The following is a 23,817-nucleotide window of genomic DNA, read 5'->3' as shown; positions in this document are numbered from 1 at the left end:
ACCGGGGTAAGTTGTCACAAGAGAGCGCTCAGACAGAGTGCATTGGTCACATCAGTAAACAGAATTGATTTAAATCAATATGAATGAAAATTATTATAATAGTAGGATTTTCTCAATATTATAGAGTGATTCTAGTTTGTCAAGAACGCATAACTTGAAATTCATCAAAGTAAACAACAACAACCTAAGTTTAGTGTTGAATTAATTGATTAATAGTTTGCTAACACAACAATCTTTTTAGATCTTTTAGTATCTTCAGGAAGATGTATGTGTGAAATCACCTGCTGGAGACAAAACTGAAATCTACCTGATAAAATCTTTTGAATACAAAGCATTGAGGTAGATGCAAACAAATGCAAGCCTGGACAACAGTGTGGCTGAGGTGGCAAGACCTGTGAAGTGCTGTTGTTCAACGACACTACATCTCATTTGGCAGAGCAAAGGGTGCAAAAATCATGCAAACATGACATGCTGCAATTAAAGATTGACTGTGGAGAGTCTAGCTGATATACAAGAGAAATAGCAATAGAATAAAAGGAGGCATAGCACGACTTACTGAGAAACAAATGTCCTGAGCTGTTCTCAACCTCATGTATGTCTGATTAACTAACAAACAGTGGAACTGACTGGCGCTTCATTTCTTCCTCTTAAGAAATAAAGCTTCAAAACAGATTTCCACTTTAGCAAGAAACACTAACTTCACATCAGACCCAGTCTAATTTCATCAGAATTCCAGACACTGTAAATTGCGCCTAAAGAATAAAATACCAGCAGTTTCCAATTGTTTTGTCAAAGTGGTCAGATGGTGTGAGTTTGTGTGTAGTACATGAATAATGTTCACCCATATTCTGTCACCATATACTCTATAAACATTAATACAATCAAGAAGCTCCATATGATATTTACACAAGTATGTAGTTCTCTCTGCATGCACTTACTTACAAGCATCACCTCCATTTTTAACACAGTAAATAATTAAATAGCAAGCAATAAATAATTTTTTTTTGCAACACTTTATTTTACGACGTCCTTGTTACACATGAACAGTACTTACTATTATAATAACAGTAAATTATGCATAGATACATGCAAGTAGCCCTAACCTTATGGTAAAGAACATGTAGTAAATTAATATTACTGTCTTTCAATGTATAATTACAGTGTAACAAGAACACCTATTGTTTTATTACATTATGCATGTTTACTGTGCAGAATACTGTTGGAGTCTCTTTTATTTTATTTTTTGTATGGTTACAGGGAGTTTCCCTCTGCATTAGATCGAAGGTCGTCTGATAAAGGCGTTTCCTGATTCATCATCTCGCTCTGCAGGAATCATTTGGCTTGATTTGAGGGAAATCAATTTGATTTCTGACGCTCATTAGTCACTGGTTCGTACCGTGACACACAGAAGCACACGGTAAACAGGATGTAGAAGTTTATTTAGGGGAAGGTTTGGAGGGAGGATGATGATGATGATAAAATGATTTAGAGGGTGATGTTAGGCTGACACATCAGGAACGCCTTCACTTTCTTCTGTACCTACAAAGACGCATAAAAGACTTGAGATGAGACAGCAGGCAAAAACACTCATTAAGACATTAAGTTAAAACAGACCTTAAATAGATTTCTTTTCCAACTTGAAATAATTGCAAACACGTTTAAAATGGCTTCAGAGAATTTAAATCCCACAATAAAATATTTGTGTATTTTCATAAAGTATTTAAAATACCCTTTTCCTTATCACACTCCGTGCATGCAGAAAAAAAAAAATAAGATTCTCAATGCAGTAATTTATCAGTGCCAGTATAAAATGATTAATAAAATAATGGAATGTAGCAATAAACAATCAAAAGTGCAACAAAATGCATAAATACATTTCACCTTGTTAATCTTCTGTAATTGCAATAAATTGCATTTTCCACTACATTTAATTTCAAGGTATTTTATTTTATATTTCATAATTTACTTTAATATAGCAACATAATTTAAATCCCCCATAATTCCCACATGATGCATTATATGATTTGTTTTTGTGTTTTTACATCAGTCTGTTTCCATTGACTGCTCTGTTAATTGAAATAAAAGTCTGACCATTCTAAAAATGTCTTTTTGTTGCATGCATATCTAAAGGGGAGTTGATTGTAATAAATCTCACCTGGCATTTGACTTGAAGCGTCCTCCTTTCTTGTTAGGAATGCCGAGTCTCTTCCTGTCCTCGAAAGACGGCCTAGACAGAGGAATCACTGTTAGACTCGAAGACAAACACACAAAGCCTTGAACTCTTGAGTATCATACACACCCGGCTCTGTACTGCTTCAGAGTTTTCTTGCTGGTGTTCGTGAGCTCCTTATCAAACATGGACTTCTTCCTGCCGCCCTTGTCTTTGGAAACTGGGAGAAGAAAGTTTAAACAGTCAGAAACTGAATTCAAACGCATGTTTTCTAAACCTCAAGTGTTCATCTGCTGACCTTTCTTCACAGGTTCTTCTTCAGGAATGGCTCTGGCTCGCTTCGGCTTGCGATCACGTTTGGCGACTCGTTCGGCGTACATCTGAGACTTCAGCACCTCGAACTGAGCTCGCTCCTCCGCCTGGGACACACACACACACACGTTAAACATTCAAATACACAGATCTGATGCAGCAAACAGTGCTAGAACTCTTTAAAGATTCAGTTAATTTAATTTCAGATGGATCAGTGATGCACAAAGCCAGGTCATAAAAGCATAAAGCGAAAAAGACAGTTTGATGAAATAATCTCACCGTTAACTCTTTCTTCTTGCCCTGTTTCAGGAACTGAGCACGTTTCTTCTTTCCTCTCAGAGCCAAATCAAAATCCTGCAGCGCTTTTGTCACTTTGTCACAAGAACAAGAAAATGAATGTGAGATGAGATGAAAAATGCAAACACACACAAACAATTATTAAAATATTAAATACACATAGAAATTACGTGTACTACATTTTCTCACTGCTGTGTTCACAATCGTACTTAGTTTGATAAAGTACTTTTATTCATCAAGGATGCATTAAATTGATCAAAAGTGACAGTAATGCCATTTATAATGTTATAAAAAGACTAAAATTCTTAAAAAAAAAAAAAAAAAAGTCTGAAAAACAAAATGTAGCACCATTTCCAACTAAAATATTGTGCAGCACAACTGTGTTCAACACAATAATCAGAAATGTTTCTTGAGCAGTAAATCAGTATATTATTCTGATTCCTGAAGATCATGTGACACTGAAGACTGGAGGAATGATGCTGAAAATACAGCGGAGCATCACAGAAATAAATTACACTTTAACAGAGGTTCACACAGAAAACATTTCTTTTAAATTGAAATAATATTTCACTATTTTACTGCATGTTTGATTAAATAAATGCTGTCTTAGTGAGCAGAAGAGACCACTTTTAACAAATTCAACTCACTGCGCTCTTTCTTTCTCTCCTCGTGCGTTTGGAACCACGTTCTTGGCGCCTGTTTCTCGTCTGCAGCCTGAGTTAACCTCTTCTGAGCTGAACTGATCTAAACAACAACAGAAAGATGAAACACACACATCCGAGTAACTACAGGAGCCAAAGTGTGTTAAATCATACATGAATGCAAGTGACTATTTGAAATAAACAGACCTGCGCCTCTGAATGAGCCATTTCCTTTTCCTCCTTCTCCAAGCGTAATACAGCGTACACATCCTTCTCCAGCTTCTCAATCAGATCCCGAAACTTCAGGATGACCTCTGAGAGACGGCCAGAGAACACACTTTAACAACAGAGTCATCTCTGATACAAAACAATGCATTACATGAGAGCGTGTCAACGGATGAGGATTTTTAGCAGTTTTTCAGATCATTATGATTTTCAGGGATTCTGCAGGTTTTGTGGAGATACTTCAAGAGCTTTTTAAGATCATGCAAAGACACTATAAGGAACACAATAAGTTGCATTAACAAAACATCGACTGAAATGAGTTTAAACAGCTTTGCACTCAACCATTCGAATATTTAAATTACTTTTAATGTACTTTCTGATCACTCTAAAAAAAAAAAAAATGCATTTAGCAGACGCTTTTATCCAAAGCGATTTACAATGCATTCAGTCTAACATTTTTTACCTAGCGTGTTCCCTGGGAATCGAACCCACAACCTTTTGCGCTGCTATGCAGAGCTCTACCACTGGGCCCCAGGAACACAGAAACAAGCGACTCAGAGAGATTTGGTTAAGCTGGAGCACAGTTGTGAGTTTAACTCGACAAGACCATTACCTTGAGGAATGACTCGAGCTTTGACGGCGGTTTTGGCTTTCTTAACAATCTCTTTCAGCATCTTCCTCTCGGTCTCTCCCACGAGAGACACGGATCGGCCCACTTTCCCGGCACGAGCCGTTCGGCCCACCCTGTGCACGTAATGCTTCACAGTGTTGGGCATGGTGAAGTTTATCACCTGCAGACACACATGCATTTCAGACTGCGTTCTCTGGGGTTTCACCAACACAGATATTAGATGCAAACTCACCGTTTTGACTCCGTCTATATCCAGACCTCTGGCAGCGACGTCTGTAGCCACTAAAATATCAATCTGCTCATCCTTGAAACGCCTGAAACACCAGAAAGTCTTTCATGCAGCAGTCTATTCAAGGCAAACCTTTGTGTTTCTTTAAATGCATGAAACTCACTTCAGACTCTCCAATCTCTGCGTCTGCGAGAGGTTTCCGTGAAGCTCGCCGACCTTTAACCCCATCAGGCCCAGCAGGATGTGCATGCGGTGAGCCTGCTTCTTCGTCTGAGTGAAGAGCATCACGTGATCCTGAAAGGTTCTGGTCAGGAGAGCTGCGGACAATGACTGGATTTAATACATGTGTTTCAGAATTAAAATCAGTCCAGGTTTGACTCTGTTCCAAACCCTAGTGCGCTGCCTAACTAGACAGCATTTTTTAGACATCATAAGTTAACTTTGATGACTCTTCAAACATTAGGCATCACACAATTGTTTGGTTCTGGCCACTGAAACTGCATGCATCGCACTGTATTGTTTTTCAGTGACTGTAAAAGCTAAATCAAATGATTTACATTTTTAAAAAGTATTACAATCACTAAAACTAAACATAAAATTAAAGCTGAAGAGAATCATTAAAAAAAAAAAAAAAAAAAAAAAAAAACAGTTTAAAATGAAGTTAATCCTAAAAGAATAAAACATAAAATTAGCACATAGAATTGCTGAAACCTAAAGAAAAGCAATAAAATAATATTAGATTTCTAATTTTAGGTTGAAGTACTAAAATTACTTTTATTAAATGTACTAACATTTTTAAGTTTAAGTACTAAACTTATTTAACAAACTAAAATAAAATTACAAATATATCTAAAAAAAAATTCTATATATAAAAACATACATACATACATACATACATACATACATATATACATACATATATACATACATACATACATACATACATACATATATACATACATATATACATACATATATACATACATACATACATATATACATACATATATACATACATATATACATACATACATATATACATACATACATATATACATACATACATACATACATACATACATATATACATACATATATATATATATATATATAAAACAGTACTATATACTAAAAAAACACTGACTGCAATTATTTCAAAATTTTCCTCAAAGATAAAGGACAGTTTTATAGGAAAGATACATTATAACTATATTTTAATATTTTTTTATTAAAAAAAAAGCTATAAAATAGTATTATTAGATTTCTTATTTTAGGTTGAAGTATTAAAATTACTTTTATTAAAGGTACTAACATTTTTAAGTTTAAGTACTAAACTTATTTAACAAATTATTATATATATATATATATATATATATATATATATATATATATATAAAAAGATCAAAAAAATTAAACAATACTACATACTAAAAAAACACTGACTGCAATGAGCTCAAAATATTTTCTTCAAAGATAATGGACAGTTTCAAAGGAAAGATACATTATAAATATATTTTTTATTTAAATTTTTGATTGTAAATAGCTCAACAATTTGAAAAGAGCACATTCATAAGTGATCATGCATTTTTATTTTTGCTAAGAGGAACACAGTAACGCCAGACTCTACTGGAATCATTGTGAGTGTTTCGTGTGGATCACAAGTGATTTACGGTCAATGAAAAGCACTAGAGATAGGTCACATCACCCTAAGCAGACAGCAGACCAGCGAGGTCACTAATTAGGGCACCTTACCTGCAACGATCGCCTCTCGGTCTCCTTCTTTATTGGGTCTGATCCTCACAAACTCCTGTCTGAGATACGGAGCCACGTCTGTGTTACTGTTCACAAAGATCCTTACCGGCTGCTTCAGCGACACGGACGCCAGATCCTTCACCTGAGGAGAAACGAGGAAAACACGCCGATGTAGAGGTGAGAGCCAAAAATAGCGTTATATACAGCACACAACCCATATGATGGCTAAAATAAGCTTTTGTCTTTAATCTAAATTGTGCAAATTATAGAAATAAATCCTGATCTCTAGTACTGACCTAATCAAACTGATAAAAATAATTAATAATGCCTGATATTGATATGATCAGTGGTGCAAGCGTTTGGAACGGAATGTTTTTACGAGAAAACAAGACGATCTCAATTTTTTTTTTGTCAGTAGAGAAACAAAACAAATGATGTATTTGTGCATCTTAATGCATATTTTTTATGCATTATTTATTTTTGCAATTAATGTATATATTTAATGTATTTTATATGCATTTTATTTATTTTGATATGGTTAATAATTGATTTGATTTTTATCCATATATCTTTCTCTTATACTTCCACTGGTACATCCAATATTTGGAGCTGATATATAAAGATATTTATGGGTAAACAAGATAGTCGGTAAATAAATTATGCTTTTGAAATTGGTATTATGCTATTTATTTAGTTTTATTTTTTGCATTTACTTATTCCTTTATGTATTTATTTCATGCATTTATTTTATATACTTACATTTCTATATTAATTTATTTGGATGGATTTTTATCCGTCTATCACTTTTTACTCTTATTACTTGCATGATAACCTGATTTCGACGTAAAGCATTGACTGAAGTGCAGTCATCACCTCTTCACTCATGGTGGCTGAGAACAGCATGGTCTGTCTCTGATAGGAGCACATCCTGATGATCTCCTTCATCTGCTCCTCGAAGTACTCGTCCAGCATCCTGAGCAAAGACACAGGTGTAAATAACCAGCCAAGCACTGAGCACGTCTCCTCTGTGGCTCTGGGAGTCTGGCTCTCACCTGTCGGCCTCGTCCAGGATGAGGATCTCGATCTGACTGAGCTCAAACGAGGGCGTGTTGTGCAGATGGTCAATCAGGCGTCCAGGTGTAGCGATCAGGACGTCTGGCCCCGCCCTCAGCGCCGCCTCCTGAGACTTCAGGTCCAGCCCACCTGACAGACACATCACAAACATCTCAACACTTCCTGCCTTCATTTCTAACAGTACATCCACTGCCTCATTATATTCCAAAACCTAGTGTCTCATTTTAACATGTGAAAGACAGAACTAAAGCAACAGGGCTCATAATCTCTGCTGTTATTATAAATAAAGTTGAAATAAATGCAGTCTTGACAAATAAACTATATTTAATAAGTATAAGTTGAAGCAATAAATTACTAAACCAAAAACTGATATAAAACTGATGTATTAAAAAATAATACAACATAAAATTAGCACTTGGAATTGCTGAAATCAAAAAAAAAAAACATTATTAGATTTATCTTTTTTGGTTTAAGTACTAAAATTACTTTTAATAAAAGGTACTAACATTTTTATGTTTAGGCTTGAGTACTAAACATTTCACAAACTGAAATAAAATATAATAAATATATGAGATATATTAAATAATATATATATATATATTATTTTTTTTTTATGACAAAAGCACATTATTACTAATACTTTAAAAATAAAACATTTAGAGTTGTTTAAAAAAATTAAGCTTAAAAATATTAAATTAAACTTAAGAAAGTTTAGGTTGAAGTACTAAAATATATTTTTTTAAATAAAAAAATATAAATTATAAATGACAAAAGCACATTACTAATATTAAAAAAACATTGTTTAGAAAATAAATTAAGCTAAAAAAAAATGTTCAATTAAAAAATTAGAAAGTTCACTTGACAACTAAAAAGAGATGGAAATTAAAAAAAGCTAAATAGAAATGTTTAAAGAACATGAAATAAAAAAATATTTTACAATTTTTATAAAGATGCCAAGAACACATAACAGTATTACTCACTAAAATAAATAAATAAATGTTAGGTTAAAGAACTAAAATTACTTTTATTAAAAGTACTAAAATGGTAAAGTTTAGGTTGAAGTACTAAAATTAAAGAAAATACTTACAAATATATATATAAAAAAAAAAATTACAAAAGCACATAATTACTAATACTTTTAAATTAAAACATTTAAAATGATTAAAAAAAATTAAGCTAGAATATTACATGAAATAAAAAGATAATATTAAGTTAAAATATTAAATGTAAAACTTAATTAGAAAATTCACCTGACAACTAAAGAAAAAGGAGAAAAAAAAGAAGCTAAATAGAATCAAAAATATGTAAACATTTTTATAAAAATGCCAAGAGCACGTAACAGCATTACTAAAACTAAAATTTAGAATAAAGTACTAAAAAAAAAAAAAAAAAAAAAACTAAAAAAAAAAAAAATGGATGAATACTACAGAAGCTGAAGCGTACCCACGGCCAGACAGGTGCTGATGCTGGTGAACTGAGCCAGCTGGCGAGCGACCGAGTGCACCTGGATGCCCAGCTCTCGGGTCGGCACCAGAACCAGCACACGGGTCACCTGTGTCTCTCTGGGCTTGTAGATCAGACGCTCCAGCACGGGCAGCATGAAGGCCGCCGTCTTACCTGAGACACACAAACCAGTCACATCCATCCACAGAAAAACTCATTCATATTCATTCTTTCTTTCTGGTCAAATCAAACAGACGGAGATCTCACCAGTGCCAGTGGCTGCACATGCACAGATGTCTTTTCCCAGCAGCCCCACAGGGACGCAGGCTTTCTGAATGGGAGTGGGCTGCTTAAAGCCCATAGTAGAGATGGCCTAAAGAAACACAAGAAAAAACACTTCAGAAACACTGTGCATCCTCTACTGAAGAGCCAACACAGGGTGCACAGATCGATTCAGATGCAAATGATGATTAACAGACTATTAAAACATAAAAATGTAACACCACATGCAAATGTTTTTATCTCAAGAAATGTATTCACTGTCATCAAAGCAGTAACTCTTTAAACTGCAGCCTAAATAGACATCACTACGTCAAAAATACCACTAGAAAACGATAACGAACATTTCAAAATAAATAAATTTAAATAAAATTAATGCATTTAGCAGACTTACAGTGCATTAACCCTCTTGGCGCCACGGTTGAGTTTACTCGACAAGATGCGGCACTGAATAAAACGGCCGATTTTGTCAAATAGGGTGTCAAATTTCATGCGACCTCCCCTGCACCAGATGGCAGACATGTAATACTTCATATCTGACTCAAAAAAACGTCATGCTTCTATACAAAATCTTCGAGCTAGAGCGCATTGAATCAGTGCGAACAAAAGCGAAGCTAGTGTGAGAGTGAGCCATTTTATCAGAGCAATATTGTCAACGTCAGTGAGTATTGGCATTATTATTATTATTATCTAATGGCATCAATAAAGCTTCAATAAACCCGCAATGAAGTGTTGGGACTTCTATTCGCGGACCCTGATTCTGAAGGGGAATATCTTCATTCGGAGATGACGGTGATACTGAAAGTGAAAGCATAGCCCTCCACCAAGCACAAACAGTGAATCCTTTGCCCAATGTAGATGGTCCTTTGGCCAATGTCAGTAGTGTGAACAATGTTTCCCGGGGTCAGAGTGTTGATTTTATCATTTAAACATGTGACTTTTCATGAAAATTCTATAATTCAAGATGGCCACCACCATATGACGTCATAATATGCAAATTAGATGGGAAAATGTAATCCCTACATAAACATTGGGTCATCCTTAATATTTTTATAATTGACAGTCTCTATCTTTTATTACTTTTAATAAATAGCCTTTTGAAAATTGTCAAAATTGAACGTTTTAGCAAAAAACCTCTGGCGCCTAAAGGGTTAAGGCTAACATTTTTGTTTACCTAACATGAATGAATAAATAAATAAATAAACTAAACTGATGTTATTTTCAGAAAACAAAAAAGTAATTTAAGATAAAAAAATAAAATAACCAATACAAAGAACACAAAAGGCTGGAAAGAATCAGATGCATGTGACGTCAGACTCGCCTTCAGTAAAGGTCTGGACAGATTCATATCCTGGAAGGTGAGGTTCTCGTCATACTGAGAGGCGTCTTCAAAAAACGCTTCGGGCTGGAGAGAGAGAGAGGGGGGGGGGGGGGGGGGAGGGAGAGAGAGCAGGAGTAAACACTGAGCAAACCTCCAGAAAATCCCATAAACTACAGCAGCTCAAGAGAACCCAGCCATACTCACAGTTTCTGCTGCTTTCCTCTTGCCTTTCTTCTGCTTTTCTCTCAAAGTGTCTGGAAGAAAAGAAAGAGTGTGTATATATATAGCACAACTGTTCATAGAGAACAATAATGAAGGCTTTCCATTGACTGTCAACACACACCTGCTTTCTTGAGCACCTCTTCATCACCTGATGAGAACTCATCTTCATCTACCTCTTCACCATCATCATCTCCACCTGATTCTTCATCGTCTTCTTTATCATCATCATCATCCTCCTCATCTTCATTCTCGTTTTCCGGTTTAGAGGCAGAAGCTTCCGTTTTCTTGCTTTCTTTTTGAGTTTTTTCCTGCAAATACAAAGAAATATTTCAGAAGCATTTCAGTCACATACACAAAACCATAAAATAAAGATATGGAAAATAACATGGAATAAGATATCTGGTGGTCAACATTTTGGAAGTTTTTTAAGTCTGTTCTAGTCACCAAGGCTGCATTTATTTAATCAAAGATATAGTAAAAAATATGAAAATGTTTTCCAATTAAAAAAAAAAAATTTCTATGTGAATATATCATACAATGTAATTTATTTCTGTTAAATGTATTTCTTATTTCAGCATCATTCCTCCAGTCTTCAGTGTCACATGATCTTCAGAAATCATTCAAGAAACATTTTCAAACTAACTTTTGAAAACTTCTTTCAAAAACAAATCAATGTCTGCTCTCTGAGGCTGCATTTACTTGATCAAAAATACAGTGCACACAGTAATATTGTTACAATGTTTTCCATTTGAATGCTGAACACATTGGCTTACCTCAATCTTGCGCTTTTTCCGCACTTTCTCGATCTTTTCGTCCAGAGTAGTGGGTGCTTTCTGTAAAAGCAGGAAGAAGATTATTCAGCGTGACTAACGAGATCACCAGCCCTGAGCTGTGAGGTGAGAGTCTCACTCACTCTCTTCTTGAGCTGTGCCATCACGTCTGCCATGACCCAGTCCTCACTGTACAGACCGTCCCGCTCGCCGAACTCGAACCCAGTGCTGAAGTCTCCAGCGCCACGGCCCTTTAGAGCGCGCTTCTGCTTACTCAACACGATGGGCTGCTCCTGACGACACACACACACACACACACTTTAACACCCTTAACATGATGCACTGATGGTATCAGACAGCAATACTACGGTACTTCAAAACACATCATTCATCTAAGATGGTATTTGCATATACGTACATGGTCATGTTTGCATATAACGTATTTTGCGGACTATAAGTCGCACTTTTTTTCATAGTTTGGCTGGTCCTGCGACTTATAGTCAGGTGCGACTTATTTATCAAAATTAATTTGACATGAACCAAGAGAAATGAACTAACAGAAAAGTTAGTTTCTCCTGTGGTCTACCACAGAGCAGCATAGAGCGCCCTCTGACGGCTGTAGACTAATGTTTTCTCTTGGTTCTAAATAAATGCGAATTATAGTCTGGTGCGACTTATATATGTTTTTTTCCTCATCATGACGTATTTTTGGACTGATGCGACTTATACTCAGGTGCGACTTATAGTCTGAAAAATACGGTATATATATAAGAATAACAAAATAATTGTGTAGCGGAGGATTTTTTTTTAAACAGTGCCGCAAACTGTCAATCACTCCTGTACACGTGCATCACTGTCCTCCTCGCAGCTGCAGAAACTTGCGCTCTCTTCATCAAGATTTAAAACAAAAAGGGGACAAAAGGGTCGTATTGTCTTTGTGCATATAGATTAATTAGATAAATGAATATCTAAATTCGAGCCGCCTACGGTATTTTTTTAGAACTTAGAAAAAAGATGCTGCAGCCAATGAGCAGCTGGCGGGGGCTGGTTGCAGGACGACTCAACCTCCGCAGACAGTTTTTAATGTTTATCAGACAATAACTACTCAAGATTTTGCTTAAGTATAATTTTCGGGACAATTAGGGCCAGATTCAGGATTCGGGACAACAGTTTATATTTCGGGACTGAATATTTCGGGAGGTCTGGTCACCCTAAACTGGAGGGTGCCAAAAGTCAGCTTGTGCCTCGCAGATTTGAGAAATATAGGCTATATATTACAGAAAGCTTGAAATGCCTACTTTTAAATGAAAATATTAAAACCAAAATAAATAGGCTACTCTCTGATTATGTAATCCATATGAAATGTGCATTTCTCTCTGGTGTGGCGAGTCCGCATCGACAACTTCATCTTTGCAGTGACACAGAAAACACCAGTTTATTACTAAACAATTAAATGTCTCCTTGCATATTTTCGAACCAGCAGGCCATTCTGGGTTGAGCGAGACCCCACGGAATGAGCGAGCGGAGCGTAATATATGGAGAAATGTGCTCTCCGCTCACGAGCTCTGATCAGAAACAAACCCGAACCTCACTGTCTGCTGAACAGAAACATAAAAATAGACATAGCCAGACTAGACTATTATAGAACAAATTATTAGCTTATTGACGATTTTTTTTATAATTCTTGACAAAATTAGAATTTTTTAAAGATTTTTTGTTTTTGTTTTTTTTGCCTAGTTCTTACGTCTATGGCCCAATGACGCTACGATAAGCATTTACTACTTTTAAAAAATGCAGGTCAGGAATATATATATATATATATATATACAGGGCCGGCGTTAGGGGTGGGCTAAGGGGGCTGGAGCCCCGAATGTTTTTACCACCATGCCATCAATGAGTTTTCATGCCCAATAAAGTAATTTATATTAGAATTTAAATAAATAAATAAATCTCTCTCGACTGTCAAGTCTACAGTGTCTGTCAATTTATGCCTTGTCATTCACACCCGACGAAAACCGGATACTGAGTCTAGTGCTTCTGACTGACATGGAAACTGTCCAACCATCGATGAGCGTCTGTACGATCCAGCCAATGAAATGAGATCTTTTGGAGGCAGGCGGTTTGTTGGCGTGTAGTATTTTACTAGATCAATTTATTAGAAAATTAAGATGGATATTTCAAAATTCTTCACAAAAAAAGAAAAAAAAAAAGGAAGTAAAACACCCCCAGGCAACACTTGAACGCCAAGATACAACAGCTTCAGGTATCTGTAAATTTTAATCATAGTATTATATTTCTTTTTCGGTTTTAAATTGTGTCTGATTTAACGTTACATTTTGAACATCTAACCGTTAACGGTTGCGCAGCACAGTCTTTAGGACACACACACACACAGAGCAGTTATAATGTTTGGTTAGCATGGTCAGGGCAACAATGCAATAAACAAGATAAAAAAAAAAAAAGACATTTCGCAAAGGAAATGGTTCCAAACAAAGCATGTTGTTGTGCTCTGCAGCAACACACAGCGGTGTTTACTGAATAAATTTGCTTGAGTAAATGATTCACTGAACCATTCATAAAAACAGTTGCTTACTTTTTTCTGAATGAATCATCCGTTTCTAACGAATCCATTGCTTAAATGACTGACCGATTCACTCATTAAGGCAGTGGCATTCCGCCACCTAGTGGCAAAGTACCATTCTAATTTTTTTCATAATTTCATATTTCTGTATTCCAAATTTTATATTTGATGGATTTTTCTGGGCTAAGCCCCGGATCTCCACTCACCCTAGAACCGGCCCTGTATATATATATATGGTCATATTTGTATATGTATGGTCATATACCATGGTACTCCAAGGCACTCCCCATTAGGGATGTTCATTTTTAACCAGTTAACCGTTAATCGACCGTTAAGAGTTTTGACCGATTAAAACAATCAGTTAAACAGTTTAAAAAGTTATTTATTTTCAGTCATTTATAAAAATATTCAAAAAAAGGTTTGCGGTTTTGTTTAAATGGGCTACATTTTACAAAAATTTACTAAACACTAAATTTTTTTTTGAGAGACAAAATAAAACATACGTCGCATATCCTATTAATAAGTCGCATTTTATTATTTAATTTAGAAATAGGCCTAATGTTGACGTTAAATGTTTACAAACATTATAATAAACAATGTAAACATAGCTTTGCTATTTTAGTTCCCCTCACTCCACAACAAATCATTTCAATTAAAAGTAGCCTATTGATATATATAATAAAGAACAATAATAATTAATAACCTATAAGAAGTTATAGCAAAATATACGATAAGCCAAAACGAATTAATTTAGGCTAAAATGAAACCGAAAACCAACGTCAGGTCTCTCATTCTACACAAAACCAAAATGTTTCCGTATTTGCGATGTATTTGAATGCCAAATTATTATTTATTATAGCCTACTTCTCTCGCGTTCCAATATCTACATAAAACTAAATTTTTGCATAAGACCACACTTAACAGCACAGATTTTATTACATATTTAAACATAAACATTTTTTTTCCCCCATATGTTTGACTGACTGTATTTTATTATGATAATCAACAGACTACATTGTCTAAAGACTACAGTTTTTTTCCTTCTAACCGTGGAAGCAACTTCTTTTAGTCATAAAGATAATCGGAATTGTAAACAGTTTGCCTTTGTGTACAATATATATGCATAATGGACATACACACTACACATATCTAAACATTTTTTTTATTTTGGATGCAATTAATCGCGATTAATCGTTTGACAGCGCTACTCAAAACACGGTACATCCTTAAACAACGTAGTACCATGATGGTGCACACCAAAAACAGTTTTACCATAGTTTAAGGCTCAAAACAGAGCACTAACATGGAGCATCGTCAAACAACATAATTTACCATGCTAATTTACACCTCGACACATGGTAATACCACGGTAAATTCTCAAACAACGTAGCATCACCACGATACGGGCCAAAATAAAACCTATAAAGGCAGTAAAGTGAACTTACGGCTTCTTCGTCAGACGCTGAATCCGGATCATCAGGAACTTCATCATTATCATCGATAGTTCGGATCAGATCCAGATCGGAAAACATATTTGTACTGCTCTCGCGAAATAAACTTCACACACTCCGAAACTATATAGAAATATAGCGTATATCTTTACAAATAAAACTAACTACCTAAAGGAGACTAGGTCTTACAGTTTAAGAAATCTTAAACATGTAGTTGTGTGTTTGACACACGAGCAGCGTCCAATGCTGACTTCCACACGTGCGTCGCTGAAGAGGCGGATCTGCGTCATTCTCTCACGGCTCTTGATCAGCGGCTGCGGCGGCCTCATGAGAGCACACTGACACCTAGCGGCGCGGAAGACGCCTCTTCTTCTGATAAAGTACATCATTTAACACAAACGATTAAAATTACATGAAGTCAGTTAAGACTGAAGATGACTGCATATGTACTTTAGACGGTCTCTGAATAAAAAATGTCATTAAAACAATCAAAAAAGAAAGAAAGAAAAGCTAATATTGGCCATTGCTATCCTTTCAGGGAAACGTTTTGAAAAGGTTTTGAGTCCCAGGATTCGTTTTACAACCTAGCAGAAAAATATATAGATAAATAAGTATAAAATATAATAAACCATCAACTTAATTAAAAAAAAAAAAATTATATATATATATATATATATTAAAATTTCGCCATTTAAAATACTAACACTATTAGTAACAATAAAAATAAAAAAAAAGGTAAAAAAAAATAAAATACATCTGAACATTTGCATCACGTTTACAAATGCCTCTGTGCCATTTGTCAGTGTAAATGCACATATGAACAATAAATGAATGTTTTTCATATCAAGTGGCTGAATTTTAAAGTGAAAGCAATAAAGTGCACAAATAAACTTCCACGAGTTTAAAAATATAAACTAGTATATTAATACCCTATGCCTCTGAAAATGTCTAACAGAAAATCAGCTTGAAAGTAGTTTTATTTCTTCATTAAGAGGGTGGATCTCGAACATGAACTTTATGCATCATCCAAACGGGTCTTTGCATCACTGTACTTTCATATAAAAACTGATATATAGTGGTATATTATGAATATAAAAACTCAAAAAGTTTAAAACCGTAAAAAAAACTACATTAAAATACTATAAAGTTATACAATTCTACATTTAAAACAACTATATATTTACAAGAAGCTGAATGCATAAATTCTACCTCTCACAGAACTGTTAATTAGACAAATTAAAAGAACATTAGAAACACTGAAATATTAATAAATGTCATTTAGTTGCATCAGAACAATTTAATTGGCACTGATTTAATTTTTATATTTAAAATGGTAAATATTTTGTTTAATTGGTATCAACTGAAAGCAAAAAAAAAAAAGAGTCCTTTTAAAACATAAATGTCAATTTGACACTTTATTTAAAAAAGGAAAGAAATTACAAAATACAAAAAACAATCTATAGAAGATCTTGCAGCCAAACTGTCCCATACAAGGAAGAGATGCAGCGCAGAGGTTTAAGGTCTGGGAGGATGCATGCCTGGAAGAGGAGGACCTGGGGAAACACAAAGGACAAATTCAAAATCAAAAGAGAGGAAAAAAAAAAAGCAGTTTATTTGCATGTGCATTTAAACCAGATCCATTTAAAACAGAGATTCCAAACTGTCAATCATGTTAGACTGGAAGATATTCATAACACTTTCCAGTAGATTACAGTTAAAAAAAATCCATTTATAAACGGGCTGTCATAAATATATTAAACATTGAAGAACTGTAGACATTAGTGGTCGACTGATGTGTGTTTTTTGACAGCCAATGCCGAGATCTCGGAAAGCAGGGGGCCGATAGCCGATATATTTTTTATTTTTATTAATATTTAAGAAATTTGTAATCATTTGACAATGGACTAAAAAAATAATTGAAAATAAATGTACTTCAGATGACAAATTATTTTTCACAAATAAATACATTTAATAAAAATATACTTTAAAAGGAAGTAAACACTGGAAACAACAGGGTACCTGGGAAGTTTGTGTGCATTGGGAATCATATTTTTCAAATAAAGCCAGAGTAACATTCATCTTACACACATCACACAGTGAAAATGACTTGAATATGACAGTGGGTGAATGCATAAAGTGCAGAATAATTTTAAATCGTGAGTTTAATGTTTAAAGCATTCAATTCACATGGACTGACCGTCACACAGAGATCATGTGATCATGCTGGATACACACACACTTCAAAAGAAATCAAAGCTGGATACAACAAAGTTTGTGAAATTAAATGTTCATTAGCCATTCTAAGATTTTTCAAAATGATATAAATGCATATTTGCTGAATATGTTTGTTTGTGAGTTAAATGTGACGTTACGTGACATTGTTTACAAGCCGTTATATAGATGTCTTTTTTGTGGCTGAAACACTAAATGAGAGATTACATGAGACAGGATCCAGATTGTAAGGTGCACTCTCTCTTTTAACTTAGTTTAGTCATATTTATTTTGCACTATAACTAGTATTAAAGTGGAAGAGCTGATCAGTTCACGTGCATCTGTTAAACGTCACTCCACATTAAACAGCGCCAAAACAACATTTATTGTTTGAATACTGACAGGCAGAATTTAAAGCACAATTGCGATTAATTTGGATGGGAGCCATGTTTTAATGTTGCATCCATTAACTGAAAAAGGATTCTTGGGATCAATAGTTTCATAAAAACGAGAATCAATTCAAACAAAGACATCAATATTTTTTACTCAGCCCTAGTATATAGACATAAGAACTAGTAAACCTAACAAAAAACCCACCTCTCATTCCAGGAGGAGGCGGCCTCATGCCAGGAGGAGGCATTCCCATCGGAGCGCCGCGGCCAGGCGGCATTCCCATCGGCAGTCCCATGGGCGGCCGCATGCCTGGAGGAGGACCCATCATACCTGCAGCAGAGCGAGGCATTAGCACGAGGGGTGAACCCTAACCATCACGCCGCATGATGCCAGCCATGTGATTCTGAGCTCAGCGTAATCCTGCTACCACTCGAGCGGACTCGTCATCAGCCTCAGAAAACATTGATGTCATCACAGCCGCCGAATCAGCACAGCCGTCAGAAACACACAGCTGCAGATCGAGACACTCACCCGGAGGAGGAGCTCCTCGGCCCATCGGAGGAGGAAGAGGTCCACCCCGGCCCGGAGGATACTGTGTGGGAGCGCCGGCTATACTGGTCCCCACAGCCATGCCCCGCCCCTGAGGGGTCATGACCTGAGACCGAGAGAGAGAAAGAACATGTTTCAGACAAGAGAAGGACGAGTCGGTTCACACTCCAATGGCAGAAAATAAACTGAATTGTAATAAAATAAAATTTATTTTTATTGCCATGTCAGCATTTAAGGCCATCTTAACAAATTCTGAGTATGGGTCACCATACTTGGCTGAATCTCACTTCACATCTTCCTCGCAAAAACTGAGCTACAATAATACAAGAGTTACAAAAACACCAAATAAAAACTAAGAAAACCAAAAAATACAGCAGTTAAAATTATACATTTTTTTAATATATATAAATGTGATCAATTCTAAATTATTTTCTAGTAAAATCTCACCAAAAAAAAAATCTTTGAGTCAGGGCACTTTAAAAACATTATATAAAATATCAATAATTAACCGATTAACTATAAATCTAACATGGTAACAAAACTAAAATTTTAATATAATTACAAAAAATTATATATAATATTAAAAATATATTTCAATTAAAACAAAAATTAAAATTGCATCACAATTAAATGTTGATGTATAAAGTAGTGTAAAATATTTTAAAGAAAAAGCCAATTCATTAAAGAACGGAATACATATTATAACGAAACAAATATCTGGCTATGACTCCCAATAAGACCCGATCAAAAAAAAATATTTTGTAAAGTTTGAAAAAGTATTTATAGCTCATCCAAACAGTTTTTATTGCACTTGCACAATTTATAAAAAAAAATTAGTGCATTTAACAATAATAACATTAAATAGTACAATTCTAAAAATCTGAAACAATGGCCCTCAGAAATCTCAAAATGAAAAAAAAAATAAATAATTAGAAGCAAAAGTAATTTTAAATTGTACCTGCTGTGATGGGCCCCCGACTCCCCTCACGGGGCCAGCGAGTCCAGCGGGGGCCTGTCCCATCGGAGCGCCGGCGGGAACGCCTCGCCCCGCAGCCCTGCCGACCCCAGGACCCCCTGCGACTCCTGCCAGCGGCACACGGGCGATGCCAGTCTAAACACAAACACCACGTCACTCTCTGCACTCACACCAGGGTTGAGCCGATAGAAATAATAACAAGGAATCAGAGCGAACTTATCCATTGTGGTTCTCACGTAGTCCTTCTCTTAAAGACTGACCACTTAACTTATAACACACAGCATGTGACTACATGATAGGGCTGCACGATGTGTCCAAAGCGCTCAGCCACTTGCGCTCCTGAGGCGTCTACTGTTGCTAAGCAACCTTGACCTGCTCTCTCCATGAACACGCGGAAATGTCAGCAAAGAATAAATGGACTTGCTTGCAGTAGCTCTGCTACTAAATTTATTTCAAAATGGCAATCCTAATACAGCTATGGTCAGCTGCTCCTTAAACTTGACTGAGCTTTCAATGTTGTTACGGGAAAGGATGAAGCTGCTTGGTTAGTTCTTGTCACATGACCTGCGGTGCGCTTGCGGCTCTCTGAAAAGTTGAGATGTTTTGAACTCGATGTGGTGCGGACGCACCTGGAAAAAACGAGCGTCGCTTCCATTATGAGCGCGCATACCGCACACCTACATTGGAAAAAACGAACTTGCGCACGCAAAAGATGCGATATGTGAACGGCCCCTAAATCTGCTCACCCCATTTTTGTTTGTAACAAAAAATTAGATTAGATTTCATATCGCAATATATATCGCAGAAAAATTCAATATCGCAATGTCATTTTTTCCCAATATCGTGCAGCCTTACTACATGAGAAGCACTATGAATGAGAAGTTCGCTCTGCCACCTTATAACTATTTTCATGCACACCGCACTATAATGTGATGCATGCAAAATACAGAGTTTTGGCCGTTACAAAGTTTCCATCCACAAACAGAAGTACATCGTCTGCAGATATAAGGTGTTTCATTGCACTTTAACAAGCAATCCGAACGACCTATATATGTGCAATATTTTAAACAAGAGTTTAATGCCACAGTTGTGTTAGAATGCATCTCATTCTTGTTTCTGTGGCGGTGCATCGGTGTCATCACGAGGAGCGATGTGTGACTGATGCAGCAGTTCAATTCAACTTTACTCCAAATATATGAACTTACACGTTTGAATACTTAATATTTAACGTGTTCGTTTATGTCCAATACTAGTGTCTAATTCAAATTATCGCCATCAGACTCAGAGCAGACTCACGTCTTTAGGAGGCGGTCCTTCTACAGTCAGAGAAACAAGATTCTCTCCTCGGAGCAGAACCAGACCCAGAACCCTCTTCTCCTCTCGCTCCGGCTGCTTGGAGTTCTTGGGTCTGTGAAGGACACAGACGAGAAAATACTGATCCATGAGTATGGAATAATTGAATAGATTCTTAAAAAACATTGCACGCCTCGGAAAGCAAGATTCTTCACGAACAGCGCCGCTGTGTGAGAGGTCATGTACCTAAAATCCCCAGAGTAATGTTCAGGATGGACTTACTTGATCTTTCTGAACTCGTCGCAGTCACACAGGATCAGGTTCATGTGTTTGTCGAACGCTTTGAACGTGCCGATGAAGATTCGTCCATCCTGAAGGATACAGCGCATCCGGAAGTCGATATGCTGCAACATCTTACTGCTCTTACCCACCGTCTGGGAGACAAGAAAGAGTTAAAAACAACATTAAAGACACAGACACTGGAAATAAATAGGACTTTTATTATACTATTTACTCTATTCAAGGTACACAAGTTATTCTTAGTGTCCATTGTGCTTTGGATGTATACTTCAAAAAGAGAAATACATTAGTTAACGTGAATACCTAAAGCATGCAAATCTATTCTAACTCCGAGAATGTGCTGCAAAACTTAATTTATACATTTTTAATTAGATTTGTATAATTATGGAATCATATTAAATTATTTAAATCGAACTGTGTGCTATAAGAGCAAAAAACGACGTTCATATTAGCGTTCATTCACAGTCTAAAGACTGGATGTTAGAGAAAGATTACTGCATTTTGTTTCAGAAACAAACTATTATTGTTTCTTATGCGTTTTAAATTCCTTGTTTGATTTGTTTTCGGCTGCTTTCAGCTTAGAAAATCGCAAGCTGTTTTGTCAATACGTATCAACGACGTAACGATGACGTAAGATACACAGTTTTAATTCAGAATCTTCACTTAACCGCAGAAATATTAAGATAGTTGTTTAATCGTACACTAATAAGGCAGATAGCAAAGTCTTACCATGGTTGCTGTTCGGATGACTCCGATTTAATTCGGATTCTGCCAAACTGTTTAAAAAAATTGACCCGCGAACCTCCGCTGAGTCTTTTGACTGAGTGCGACGCGAAAAGAGTCCGACCGGAAACACGGAACACGATCTAAAACTGTCCGCTTCCGTCTGACGCACCTTCTGAGAGTAAATTTTACGATTATATTTATTTTCTTTTTCTTTCTTTTTTTAAATCAGGCTTCTTTTTAGCGAAATAAAAAAGCACTGTCACACAACATATCACAGAAAAACAAATTATGTAACTGAAAAATATATCACAGATTTTGTAAACCTTGATTTTTAATTGAAGAGTTCTTGTTTTTTTATGTTTATGTAGTAAAGATTATAATGTTAATATAAATTTATTATGTATATATGAATAGACTTACTATACATGCAGTGTATATATATATTTTTTAAATATTTACATGCCTGTATTTATATAATTTATATATATATATATAAATATTACTATTCATTAATTTAATATTAGCCTATTGTCTTTTCACAAAAAAAAAGAATTGCTCGCAAAGGAACATTCAATATTGTATGTATTAATTTAACAATAATAAAGGTACTTTACTGTTATTGGTTTATTAGTATTATTTATACTACTTTATTATTTCCATTGCAAGTCTTTTTATAGATTTATTAATTATTGTGTTTTTTTCCTGAATAAAAGTAAATCTAATTTAACAGAATCTAATGCTTTTTTTTTGTCCTTTCATTGAAACGTGTTCAAAAGCATGCATCACTTTTATATTTAGAAAAAAATACTTTGGCAACCTGGTAATCTTTCATTTACACAATAAACGAGAATAAAAGAAGCAACACGTTTTTTAAATGATTTTTTTTTATTCCTTCAGCGGAGAATAAATTGGTATTTTTATATTAATCATCCAACTGTACACATTCACTTAAGAAAAATAAATATAATTCAAATCCTAACTGATGTTAATATGCTGTAATTGTTACATGATTTAGAAAAAATAAAGAGGTAGCATCTTATCATCAGATGGGAGGCGTTTCGCTGGACACTTTCCTTCACTTTAAATCAAAACGATTAGAAAAGATGAGCTAAAATAAAGTGCCCTGCAGCAAGACCAAGAAAAACATCCCGATCTTCCATAACCGTAACTTACAGTTCATCCCTTGGTATTGACAGTCCTGGTTTTGTGTTTTGCATCTGAATAAGCAGCGAAATCTTTGAAATAAACAGAATATGCATGATTTCAGTGCTGTAACATCACAAAAACACACACAGACCTAATTTTTCTCAAAATAAAGCACATTTTTAGTTTTGCACTAATACGACCCACAAATATTGTGATTTTATTTTTACATTAAAGGTATAAAAGGCAGATCTGATCATATTATTACAGCCAACATCACAGCGTCAGTCAAGTGCTTTGTAAGCTGAAGATTGATGAGAAGAAAAGTGAATACTTTAATTATGTGGCGATGGCATTAGATGATATTTTTGGGCTATTGCTTTATGTTTATCCAACCATATGTGCATATATATATATATATATATATATATATATATATATATATATATGATGATATTCTAATTTTATAACCAGCACCTGTACCTATTTTGCATGAAGAACATAAAGCCCATACTTCATTAATTTTTTTTAATTTTTAGCAGAGATTTTGATTTTCTTGCACAAGTTAATTTTAAGGGAAAATGTGCTTGATTTTCATGAAAATATATGTAAAAACTATTCATTTTCTTCATGCAAAATAATATTTCTTACACTCTTGATTTGGAGGTGAAATATGACCTGTTGCATGTTTCATATTAGCTATTCACTAGTAAAGTGCAACCTTTTCAATTGGCAAACCCATGTTTGTGTGAAGGTACAGATCCGAAGCTCTGAAACAGATGAGACTCATTCGGACACATACCATGCAAACTCACTTGAAGTTCAAGT

The 23,817-nt window shown here is 35.2% G+C and overlaps 2 protein-coding genes across 2 annotated transcripts; both read right to left on the bottom strand.

The window, feature by feature from the left end:
• Positions 1-1,341: 1,341 nt before the first annotated feature.
• ddx27 (DEAD (Asp-Glu-Ala-Asp) box polypeptide 27) lies at positions 1,342-15,682 on the bottom strand. The gene is made up of 21 exons (XM_059570372.1): positions 15,393-15,682; positions 11,510-11,659; positions 11,370-11,429; positions 10,718-10,904; positions 10,579-10,628; positions 10,375-10,458; positions 9,042-9,147; positions 8,775-8,948; positions 7,310-7,460; positions 7,131-7,230; positions 6,258-6,399; positions 4,669-4,822; positions 4,509-4,590; positions 4,259-4,436; positions 3,628-3,734; positions 3,427-3,523; positions 2,762-2,853; positions 2,469-2,589; positions 2,300-2,390; positions 2,156-2,227; positions 1,342-1,539 (listed from the first exon to the last, which is right to left on the bottom strand). Exons 1-21 carry the CDS (start codon positions 15,477-15,479, stop codon positions 1,524-1,526), a joined length of 2,301 nt encoding a protein of 766 aa, XP_059426355.1. The 5' UTR covers positions 15,480-15,682; the 3' UTR covers positions 1,342-1,523.
• Positions 15,683-16,784: 1,102 nt separating this feature from the next.
• LOC132160422 (small nuclear ribonucleoprotein-associated protein B'-like) lies at positions 16,785-22,011 on the bottom strand. The gene is made up of 7 exons (XM_059570109.1): positions 21,850-22,011; positions 21,103-21,254; positions 20,824-20,935; positions 19,510-19,662; positions 18,534-18,657; positions 18,207-18,332; positions 16,785-16,951 (listed from the first exon to the last, which is right to left on the bottom strand). The coding sequence occupies exons 1-7, from the start codon at positions 21,850-21,852 to the stop codon at positions 16,914-16,916; spliced, it is 708 nt and encodes a 235-aa protein (XP_059426092.1). The 5' UTR covers positions 21,853-22,011; the 3' UTR covers positions 16,785-16,913.
• Positions 22,012-23,817: the final 1,806 nt, after the last annotated feature.

Source organism: Carassius carassius, chromosome 17 (assembly GCF_963082965.1).
Source record: "Carassius carassius chromosome 17, fCarCar2.1, whole genome shotgun sequence".
NCBI lineage: Eukaryota > Metazoa > Chordata > Actinopteri > Cypriniformes > Cyprinidae > Carassius > Carassius carassius.
This window is presented reverse-complemented; position numbering and strand designations above follow the sequence as displayed.

Coding starts and splice junctions, on each gene's coding strand:
- ddx27 (XM_059570372.1), bottom strand. CDS start 15,479: ATGTTTTCCGATCTGGATCTGATCCGAACTATCGATGATAATGATGAA. Junction 10,459..10,578: donor AGAGGAAAGCAGCAGAAACT/GTGAGTATGGCT, acceptor CTCTCTCTCCAG/CCCGAAGCGTTTTTTGAAGA. Junction 7,461..8,774: donor CAGCACCTGTCTGGCCGTGG/GTACGCTTCAGC, acceptor TGTGTCTGTCAG/GTGGGCTGGACCTGAAGTCT.
- LOC132160422 (XM_059570109.1), bottom strand. Junction 18,333..18,533: donor CCGAGGAGCTCCTCCTCCGG/GTGAGTGTCTCG, acceptor GCTCTGCTGCAG/GTATGATGGGTCCTCCTCCA. Junction 16,952..18,206: donor GCCTCCTCCTGGAATGAGAG/GTGGGTTTTTTG, acceptor GTGTTTCCCCAG/GTCCTCCTCTTCCAGGCATG.